At 34.9% G+C, this 11,623-nt stretch overlaps 1 protein-coding gene across 1 annotated transcript; it reads right to left on the bottom strand.

The window, feature by feature from the left end:
• Positions 1–1,088: 1,088 nt before the first annotated feature.
• Positions 1,089–2,449, bottom strand: LOC113286126 (WUSCHEL-related homeobox 4-like). The gene is made up of 3 exons (XM_026534831.1): positions 2,079–2,449; positions 1,682–1,966; positions 1,089–1,577 (listed from the first exon to the last, which is right to left on the bottom strand). Exons 1-3 carry the CDS (start codon positions 2,322–2,324, stop codon positions 1,380–1,382), a joined length of 729 nt encoding a protein of 242 aa, XP_026390616.1. The 5' UTR covers positions 2,325–2,449; the 3' UTR covers positions 1,089–1,379.
• Between the last annotated feature and the right edge of the window lie 9,174 nt (positions 2,450–11,623).

Consider the following 11,623-nt stretch of genomic DNA (forward strand, 5'->3'; position numbering starts at 1 on the left):
ATTGAATCCATGGTCCAATCAGTGCGTACAACGACACTGTAACTGAAGAAGTTTTGGAAGAAGAGAAGAAGAGGAGTCAGTAGTTGTGAAATTAAAGGAGAATATCAAAGATAAAATCATTTATGTTTTTTTTTTTAATTTTTATTAAGGTATAGGGATGTATCGATATTTCATCGTAAAGAAAATACCCCTTAATCAAAATCCAGCGCCATACTATTTCCAAATGTGGGTTCTTTTTTTTTTTATCCGAAGAGATAGAAAATGAAAAGAAAAAGTTTAAAATGACTAGTAATTGTGATTCATCATCATCCATAACCATTCCCTTCATCTTTAATATCTGAAACGATTCAGACTTAAAAGTTCATGTTTTACACTGTTGTAGATCATTTCTTCGGACCCCTGCGGAACTGTAGTTGTAAATTGTTGCTTCTTTTCTTTTCAGAGCAGAGAATATAATAAATATAAGTTCAGGTGCACTAGTATCACTCACATATAATTGGCATTCAGACAAACCACTTAGTTATAAAGCTATATGAACATTTTCATGGTCAACTACATAAATACTCTTGGCGGTCCCAATTTGTTATCATGGGACAGATTAGAATCGTCAGTGATCTTCTGGGTTATGCATCTATGATACTGAACTATTTTTAGCACCTTCTCGGTCCAACAGTACAAAAGCTAGAAACTGACATTTTCTTAGCTTTATTTATCTCTTTTTTTTTTTTGGATCGTCAAATATATTTTGCTAGCTTTATGAATCATATTTATATAGTCAATTACCAAATGACTAAATGGAGCTTACTTTTGAATTTTGATACATATGGAGAGAGACATCTAGATATATAGCTAGGGTACCGGTGGGGGACATAAAGGAAAAAGCTTAAGCTAGTGCATGGACTTCAGTGTCTCTTTGCAAGATAGCTATCCTCCTCGTTTGAACTCATCAACTTAAAGAAAAATTAAAGGTTCTCAATCCGTATAACGTGACTTCACTATCAACTTAGACAATGAATATATATATATATATGCCTCAGTCAAAAAGATGATGTATATATATGATCATCATTTTGCTGCATATGAATCATATATAAAACCACCATTGAGACAATATCAGAATAAAGATCAATTGATACACGAAAGATACTAAGATCCATGCTTTAATTTCTTGTTCTAAGTAGCTAGTAGTAGGAGCCAGGGAATAATAGAGTACAAAGAACAACTTAGCTTTAATTCTTCTTTCCCAAAACAAAGAAAGTAAGATCAAAGCCAACGCAAAGAGAGCTAACTAGACGTTCGTACAGAACAGGAGACAGAAGGAGAGAGATAAGAATATAGAGAAAAATATAGCATGAACAAATATATTCAACAACCCCCCTTCACCGGCTTTCCGGATGCAAAGGGAAGAGCTCTAGTGTTTTGTCTCCTTCTTCTTCCTCGGAAGACGAAGAAGTTGACGATGGCGACCTATTTAACATGTTAATACCCTCCTGGAATCCTGTCTCACCGGCACCCCAACTTCGATATTTCCTCTTGTAGTAGTAGTTATTATCTTCCTCTGATCTTTCTACTCCTCCCTGCAATGCATATATGATTAATACTCGTACTAATTGTCACTTTAAATAATATCTAGCCATTTCTACTGTAATGTGCTTGCAAATGGACGGTTTCTCCCACTTACATTAATATCCATATTTATGCTATTGACTGGTGGTGTTGGAGTCCTAGGAGAAGGAGTAAGACCGAGACTGCTTCGCTTCTGCTTCTGTCGTTCGCGAGCTTTATGGTTTTGAAACCAGTAGAATACATTCTTACCTTCGATCTTTCCATACTTGCTAAGCTGATCAGTTATCTGTTCAATTTGTTGCGCATTAGGAGTACGCATTCCACCCTTATAGAGCATTTCTAGTATGCCTATTTGTTCTTGTGTAGGGTTCCATCTTGTCCCCCCAGCTTGAGCTTCCACCTAATGATAAATAACATCAATCATAATAATTAAGTGAGAACTTAATACCATATTGAACAATGAGTTAACTTATAACAACAAAAGAGTAGTTAAATCAACATGAAATTATTACCTGAATGGAGTGTCTCTTTTCTTGATCTATAGAAGAAGGTGATCTTCTAGGACCACTATCGGCTCGAATGAAGCTCTTGATATCAAGAGATGAAGTAGTATTACTAGTAATGACACTACTACCGTCATGACTACCACTAGTAGGACTTGTAATGAGTTTGGGTGCAAGAGGGCGAAGTCGTTTGCAACCTAAAGTGAGAGATGGTTCATGCTCCCAAAACCCACGTGTGAGTTGATGCACCTTCATGCTGTTGTTGTTGTTCTAGTTTGCAACTTCTCTGCTTCCTAAATAGGGGATGGATGATGAGGAAATTTTTTGATAGAGATTGCTGTGGTTATATAGAGAATTGAGAGACAGAGAGAGGAGGAGATGGTGAGTGAGGGCGAGAGGGTAAAATAATGTTGGGGTGGGAACTGAGGTGGAGCTTTATTTTGAAGAAAGAAAAAGAGAAAGACCAAATGATGAGGTGAGGTTGACTTAAGAGTTTAAGAGATGATGAATGGATGATATTGATAAATAAATTAATTGATAGTAACAATTTATAAACGAAGAAGGTATTAAAAAAGGTAGAAAATTTCTGCAAAAGTAAAAAGTCAGAGGATTTGAGTTTGAGAGTGGATTTGGATTTTTGGTCGATGAATTGGTGGTAATTTAGTGGAAAATTTGAAAATCATCTTTTTCTTTGTTGGGGCCGGTAATTGGCTTGCCATTTAGTGGATGGGTTTCACCAATTTGATGAAAATAAGACCCCCATGTAATTATTGATTTCACAAATGTGAATGAAGGAATAATCTCTCGTCTAGCATACCACACAGCAACATCAAAGATACACATACACATTCGTGGGTAGCAATAGTGAATAAGATTGTTAATCTCATATTGCTAGTTTCTTTTTTTACAGAAACTAATTACAAATTAATTGGAAGCTAGTTTTTTGATGCACAAAATTAGTTAAAAAGACCAAAATCAACAATTCCTTGGTGAAAAGTACAGTTAGATTTTGATACTCTTTAAATGGACAAAAACGTAAAAATAGCCAGGATGTAAACAGTTTCATCCTACCCATTTTCGAATATTTTTTTTTTATTTCTAATTTACATCAGGATGCATCCAGTTTCATCCTTGCTATTTTTCAAGTTTAAGTCAGGATGAATCCAATTTCATCCTTGCTATTTTTTTATGTCCATTTCACCCAAACTATTTTTTACTCGTCCATTTGAACCGTGTTTTAGAAATATTTGGACAAATGACCCATTTTTCGTTTTTGATAGAGCATTAACCTCGACACAAAATTCCTGGGTGAAAAAGACATACAAAATTTGATACTGTTTAAATGGACGAGAATGTAAAAACAGTCAGCATGAAAACAGTTTCATTCTACCCATTTTCAAATACTTTTTCTTATTTTTAATTTACATCAAGATGTATCCAATTTCATCCTCGCTATTTTTTAAGTTTAAGCCAGGATGAATCCAAATTCATTCTTGCTAAGTTTTTGGTGTCTATTTCACTCATAATAATTTTTACTCGTCCATTAGAATCATGTTTTTTATAATATTTGGACAATTGACCCAATTTCTCATCTCAATTAGACTAATTAATTTCAGCCAGCTCAGCTTACTCCCAAGCTTAAGTTTTGAAAGAATCGGACTCCCAAGCCAATTTATTCTTAATTGCCTACCCATATTAAAGTTTCTAGCTCCGTCCGTGATGTGAGAAATAGTAAACTCAGTAGACTACTTCGCCAGAAAAATTATTTTTGGTTTTAAGCACCATGCATTGCAGGCAAACCTGACCTCCGATGGAAATTACACTAACCAACCAATAAAATGTGGATTTTCAAATTGGTATTGCAGATCTGTCCTATTGCTTTTCCTTGGGCTTCTTTGGCTCGCTAAATTTGCTTTTATTTCATAAAGGTTGAAAAGTGGGTGGATGAGAGGGAGTAAGTAGCTCTATAGCTGTGGAGTGGAGTGGAGATATCAGAAAAACAGAAGAGAGAGAACCGAAAAAGATAGATTAGAATCATTAGATTCCACTACTCTAATCCCAAAAACACGAAGAATGAAAGATGGAACAATTTTTGCTTTTAGAGATACGGATGATGATGAATGCCGTCTTTAGTAGCAGTGAATGTTGGAAAAACCAAACAACCAACCAACCAAACAAAAATAAATCTATCTGAAATCAATGTATCTCTACCGTGTTTCCTCTCCTCTTCTCTCATTCATATGATTCATACCACCATCTCATTTTGTGCACGTATATGGATAAATCATAAATGAGCATAGTTGGTGGAAATGAATCATATGATATGAAGCTCAATAGATAAAGCTTCCTAGTGCGTTTGCAAGAAGTGGAGTCTAAAATACATGAAAGGGTCTACAAAAAATGTTAGGTTAAGATGGTAGTATAAAAATCACTCGTTTGCTTACATTTTCGTCTTCTAGAAGTTTTTTCCATTTAAATATACTAACTAAATCAAAAATAAAATAAAATATACTAACTAAATATAGAATTTATCAAAAGCTTGGTTTTGAAAACAAAACATATATAAATCGAGCGTGTTTTAGTTTTAGCTTTTTCAAAAGTATGATTTGATGTGAAACATACTATTTGACAATTTCGCACCATTGGCTTCCATAATCTTATCCTTACCTATCTATATTTATCAAGTTTTTGCAGCTATTTACAAGTGATTTTGTCTTAAACTCTGATTATCTAAACCTTAAACTTGTGTGCAAGGAATTAGGACTTTTGCTATTGATCCAATTGTGAACAGATGTGAATTAGGACTGTTACTGTTGGTAATTCGGAAATGGTAAATTTAAAGTATATTACTAATAAAACAATTCATCATCATCATGCAAATGACAAATATTTAAGATGTTGAGTAGTGTTGTTCTTTTGATCGACATCTATCTAATGACCAGACGAAATACCAAAATCTAGCATCATCATCATCATCACGAGATATATTACACTAAGTTACTAACTACTGACAGTTCACTTATTCACATCTAAATGATCAAAACACACGTCTAAATGATCAAAACACAAACGAAACAAAAATAATGATACTAGCAATACACGTGCAGTTCACTCGTTTAATATGAAGTGGAATGACAAACGAGATAGTACGTGAGGCAATCAATAATAATGTCAGGTCTTCAGCAAGTTCTCATGAGGATATGAGCGCATTGAGTGGATATGGATCAGGTGACTGAATAAGGTGGGAATATAGTTCAAGAATATCAAGACCAAATTGTTGACTGCAATCTTATTATGATCATGAGCATGCATCATGATATATATACTATCTTGTTATTCGGTTCCCCACAAATTCTAATCTACAATGGAAAAGAAACCCTAGTCCTATACATATTTATTCAATCATGCACCTTATGGCGCATTACTCATTTTGTTCATGCACGTTTCTAGTAGCTGGTTAGTCCTTACTAGCTATTTGGTGAAATATTGGCAAATCAAGGACAGCCAGTGATCAAACTAGCTAGGACTGAAAGTCTACATTTTTCCTTTCCAGGGGGCTAGAAGAGAAAAATGCGCGGAATTACCTTTAAAATTTGGTTGTTTTGGATGATTTTCAAAATTTGAGGGTGGCTGGAGCACACCCTGGCAGCCACCCCTAATTCTGTCACTGAGGAGTGAGGATTGATTTATATGGATGTATACCGTACATCTTGATCAAGTAATTCATGCTTTCATGTTAAAGGTAGCAGGTATATGTTGCCTGATTAAGAGGTTGGGACCAGTGGGTAGATACTGAATTTGCTAAAATTAGCTAGAAACTGGTCTTCGGCCAAGTGATGATCCAGCTGACCGCTATTTAACCAATCTGTTCACATTACATGCACGGGTGGAATGGGAATGCATGTCTGTTGTCTGTTGCATGGCTGCAATTCAACGGCTGATTTTGGAAGTACACACACCAAATAGTGTTTGGTTTTTTCTGCCATCTAAAGATTTTTATCAACTGAGTTTAAACTACACAGGTCAAATATTATTTTCTTGTACACAGAAAAACGCACTAGGGTCGGATGCATTTCAAAATCCTTCGTTCTTGTTGCTTCTCAACAGTCGGCTGGCTTAGGTTTTGTATGTTAGGAAAAGAGTTGGACTGTTTGTTGTTGTTTTTTCATCAGCAAGCTAGGGTTTGGATTATTATTCTTTATTTCCTTTTCTCGTCGGTCAAAAATAAAGCTAAGGCAGTAATTATGAGATGGAAATGGGAAATGAATGTATTGTGAATCCCACTCAGTGGAACCAACGGTGGGAACCATCATTAGTTATTGGAGAAGACATTGCCATCATTTGCACGTGTTTATGCACTAACCAAGCAAAGTAGTAAGACAACAGAAAAAAAGAATACTACTACTATAGCTTAATAAAAAAAAAGGTAGAATGAAGCCTATATCATTTGATTGGTTTTCATTGGTTTTGTTGTTGCTTCATCACTAATTTTCATTTCCATTGTTTTAATACTTGGGAGATAGAGATTCGGATAAAAGATACGTCGACCAAAATGCACCAAAAGGAAAGAGGCAATCCGATTTGCATGCACTAACTTCCCGTTATTATTATTAAGTTTTTCTTTTAGACTTTCTTATTCTCATTTTCAATTCTATGATTAAAGACTCATTTTAAGTTGAGAGTGATGATTAGAATCGGTTGGAAATACATACCAGCTACCAGCAGCAGTTACATGGGTCTTACGTAGAAGAGGAATTATAGAATCTCTGGGAGTAAACATTACTTTGAAATGACCAGTAAACATTACAATGAGCGTCTGTGGCACAGTGGCAGGAACTCAACTAGCTACATATTAATATTTCTAGCTCAGTTCTTAAATGGGAAACAATGTTTATGTGATTTTTATTTAGTTGTAACTTTGTACCTCTGGTAGACATTGTACACTCTTTACTCATCTATCATTCTTTTTCAAATAAAAAAAAAAAAGAAAAAAAATATTTTCATACTCGGGTCATCCCACGATACTGATCTCCTAACCTCCTCATGACTAGTAGTCAACAAAGAGTGAATTGAAAGACAAGTTTTTGCAGCGACAGTGCAAATAAATATAGATGAGTTTTGAAAGCCAGATCGCAAGTAAAGGCAGTTGCCTCAGTCATTTGCCTATATCATGGTTCTCATTTGTCCATACTTAGCTCTGATGCTCCTGAGCTACGTAGTTTGCATGCAAAATTTGACCGTTTTTTCTTTTGTTTTTAGATCAGAAAATGACGCGACAAAAATCATTACAAATTTTGGTACTTATATTTTTTTAAGCTTTTCAGTTTAATTTAGTCATCTCTAAAGAGAACTATCAGAAATCCGGCCAGAATTACCAGTTTTTCTCTTGTAACCTATATTTACATGTAGTATCATCAAGTTTATTTGGTAATTTCATTCTTGAAAACAAGTACAGTACAGTACGGTTGTGTGGCCGGAACTGTGAGGGGGGTTAGGGACTAATGTATTCAGTTCCATATATATAAATATTTATGTTGTTGTTCTTTGTCAACTACACAAACTTTTAAACATGGGAAATTGGTTGTTAGGTATGTATATAAAATCTTACATATCCTCTTTTCTTTCTAGCTTAACTTGGAAATTGGTGGAGAATGATACTTTAGTTTATTATGGGGTGGCTTAAATTAAGGCTAAAGTAAAATTTAAAAGGTGATGTGTTTTATAACATCATTGACATTTATTCTCTTAGGAAGAAGAAGAAGAAGAAGCAAGAATAGCTTTTCTAATTTTCTAACTTTATGTTTCTAAATAAAGCTAACAATGTTGAAGAATAATATTTTTAAGATTAGTGCAGTAAAAAAGATCACATGAATGAGTGAATGCGCCTGGTGTGGTGAATAAATTGTCATATCAATGTTAGGGTAAAGTTAGTCACTGCTTCACAAGTGTGTTGTTGGTTCAGGAAAAAAGAGATTTTGTTGGGTGTAATGGATGCCAGTTATCTCTGTAAATATATACTATATATAAAAGATCAAAGTTTGAAGTGATGGCACTAAAGGTAGTGAATGAGCTGATAATTCATTCTATTCAGTTGTTTTGTTTGAACATTTTTAGATTTTTCTTGTACTCTTTTTTCCTTCTAGTTTTACCATATGGTCTAATAATTCCCAATCAGTCTGGTTAATTAAGCGCTTTGTCTGTTAAAAGTTAAAATTTAGAAGGTGAATCCTTTGTTTGGTTGCCTGGTGAAAGTTGCTTTACTTGAAAAATCAGTCTTTTTTATACTGCCAGTTTATAAAGCATCTACAATGGAATTCATGGTTTCATCCATATCTGGGACTTGGAAGAATGTGCAGTACAGTAAATTGTTAGGTTCTAAAACTAGGGCAACTGATGGTTTGTCAATGCAAAAAAGATTGTCAAGCTAGCTGGACCTAGCGAGAAAACTTTAACGAGTGGAAGGGAAAGAAATTTCCCTGAAACAATTATAAAGTCCGACCCCCAGACCACTAGGGTTTTATAGGTGGATTCAAAAATCTGGAAATGGGACCTCTGAACTTCATATTACATTATCGGCATTGATTTGCCGGACGTCATTCCTTAATTCGTTTGCCAAATGGACTCTTCAGTTGTAAATCATCTGGAAATTGCTTGACTGACGGTCTCGCTAGAGTTTAAATAGCTCTCATGTTCACTACATAAGTTCGACTGCACGTCTGCACCGTCCAGTCTTGCTTTATGGCTGAGGTTTTCATGAGCGCAGCAGTGCACAAGCATATGCTGAATATATAAAGATTTGTACCAGTTTTCCTACTTCCTAGTACAAGGAAATATACGCAAGTGGCCGTAGAGTGCAACAGTGAATTTAGTGAAACCCAATCAGGTGTATCATGTAGACACATATTATTAGACCTATCTTTGACTGATCGTGGACTCATTTGAACCATGCATATACTAAATACTATTAAGCCCCACTTTACGATCATAGGGGAATGAATGATTATTCATTTTTAATCATCATCATTTTAATCACAAATCTATTCATTCATGTACAAATAATAATGAACGAAACCTTGTAGTTAAAGTAATGCCCTACTTTTAAAAGTTACAAAAGAATAAATAATCAAACAACAAAACAGTATTAATTTTTCTTCTTTTGGGCGAATACTAAGTTACTATTAAGCAAGTAAAAAAGATCCTTGACTTAAGTCAACTGATATTGACTGCCGTAGATGGTAATCCAGCTTTTGATCACTGGAAATGCCGCCGAACATGTTTAACCAAAAATGTCGTTGCAGCTGAAGTCATTTCAAAGCAGCATATGCGGCGATTTCATTTGTACAATGTTTGATTTTCATGGTCTCCAGTCTCTTTCTTTTTCACATGTTTGATCGATGCAATGTTTTTTACATGCCTATCGCAATCGCTATCTCCGGCATTGTCCCTAGAACAACTATCATAATCATCACCATCACAATTCGAAATTGACATTACCGTCAACGACACTGCCCGGCCTACTTAGGATTCGAATTTTTAAAACCCTAGTGAACCTAGCCACCTGGTAAGGAAAAGAAAAGCAAGAAAACAAAGAGAAAAGGGCTCTTAGATAAGGAACAAAAGAAAAGAAAAGGTTGTATACTTTTGTAGGTGGGGAATTAAGCTTTTCTTAATTTGCAAGTGAGAATTGGGAGGATGTCTATGAACTCACTGGTGAAGGAAAGGAGGCCTGGCCTATTGTTTTGAGAATGGGACGGATTAAGACAGACTACTACAGAAAAGCTTTCTTCTTATCTAGCTGTTTCTCTAATTTTAGAACTCTCTTTTATGTTTCTTTCATACTACTTTAAGAGCTATACAAACCGGATATGTGAACCAAAATTTGATGTGTCAGCGGCGGCAAATAGAATTTACTAAAAGTCATTTCTTAACAAATATCATCATCTAAGCAGTGGTGTAAACACACAACAAGAACAAAATGATTTCCCGATCGGTCGACTAACGTAGTCGATCGGCCCCCTTTGAAAATTAATTGTTACCCTTCACTTGCATGGGATTCAACTAATGATAAATGAACATAGCCAAAATTGCCAAATAGCTATTACGCGTAACTTGGGGACTGGAATCTTAGAGGTTTGAGTGTGAATTAAGACTGGGATATGCGTTGTGCCAACTAATTAGGCCTAAAGAGTCTGATTTGATTGAGCAAATGATGTGTTTCTTGGACGTTTTTACCTTATTTTGTTGACCATCATCATCATTCATCAACTACTGATATGATTCATGAATCTACAGTTTGGATGGTGGCAATAGTTTGACGATCATGTTTCAGCGTCCCACCACAAGACAGGGCAATCTGCTTTCATTTGATTATATATCATGTAGGTGACTAACTACCATAAATCCATGATAATTATACTATTACCCAATTATGGTTCATGACATGTCATGGATATATATCAATTTCCTGTACACCTATATTGGGGGCAAGGATATCTGAACTAGATTGTCCTTCTCCCGTCCTTTTGCGCATTTGTGAATGGTGCATAAATTCAGGTAGCTACTTAATGAAAGGTCTACAACTACTAGGGTGTCTTGTTTGGTCTCTTCAATATTGGGCCGAGGCAATGGGCGTGTATTGATGATAGGCTACAAAATGAAACATGTTTTGAGGCATATTTATTCATTATACCATGTAGGATGGATTTATAAGGGGTGTCTAAAGGTAGTTCAATTACCTATATATCCTTAAACAATTTAAATTACTAGAGCGTCTTTATCCTCAAAAACCTAAAATCAAAAATCAAAAATCAAAATAAAATTTAAACTTAAATATCTTGGACTCCAATTCAATCAAGAAATTGATCAAGCAAAGCAAATACGAATCAAAGTGAACGATATTGGAGTGCGAAATCCAGATCTCAATTACTCTTAGATGTATTTTAGAATGTATGTGTAACAAACCCATCTTGTTTTTGATTGATTTTATTTTGTTTGATCGATAGAATATGATTTCAAAGATGAAATTAGAGTTTTCAGAAGATCAGTTCCGCGGATCTTGGAGTATCAATTTTGAGCCGAACCTAGTGTATGATTTAGAGAAACACTATGTTCGGCTAATGCGACTTTGCTAAATTTTGTTCGAATCAGCCGAACCTAAATTTGTCAGTTTCAGAGTGAAGTTCGTTTCAGCCGAACCTCAGTTTTTTAAAAATATACCTAGGTTCGGCTGATAACTTGTCAGCCGAACCTAGTATATTTTTAACAAACGGAGGTTCGGCTGAAAAGTTCTCAGCCGAACTGTTCATCTGGTCAATAGATCTGGGTTTTAAAAATTCATTTTTTTGACAGATTCAACTTATAAAAAGAAATTAAACCTCGTATAGAAGTCTACCTCTGATTTGAATCACCCATTTTGGTCATTTCTAATCACTAAAATCTCAAACTTCAAAACCCAAGTTTTTTTTCACTTTCTTCTTCTTCCTCTCAAAAATCCCAACTCTCTCACATAAATTTGATTTATCTACTAATTCACCACTAATAATTTTATTTTTAAT

The sequence above is a fragment of the Papaver somniferum genome, chromosome 6 (assembly GCF_003573695.1).
Source record: "Papaver somniferum cultivar HN1 chromosome 6, ASM357369v1, whole genome shotgun sequence".
NCBI classification, from domain to species: Eukaryota; Viridiplantae; Streptophyta; class Magnoliopsida; order Ranunculales; family Papaveraceae; genus Papaver; species Papaver somniferum.

Excerpts from the sequence above, each read along its gene's own strand:
- LOC113286126 (XM_026534831.1), bottom strand. The coding sequence starts at position 2,324 with ATGAAGGTGCATCAACTCACACGTGGGTTTTGGGAGCATGAACCATCT. Across the intron at positions 1,967-2,078 it reads AAAAGAGACACTCCATTCAG|GTGGAAGCTCAAGCTGGGGG; the intron begins GTAATAATTTCA and ends ATTTATCATTAG. Across the intron at positions 1,578-1,681 it reads GCATAAATATGGATATTAAT|GGAGGAGTAGAAAGATCAGA; the intron begins GTAAGTGGGAGA and ends TATGCATTGCAG.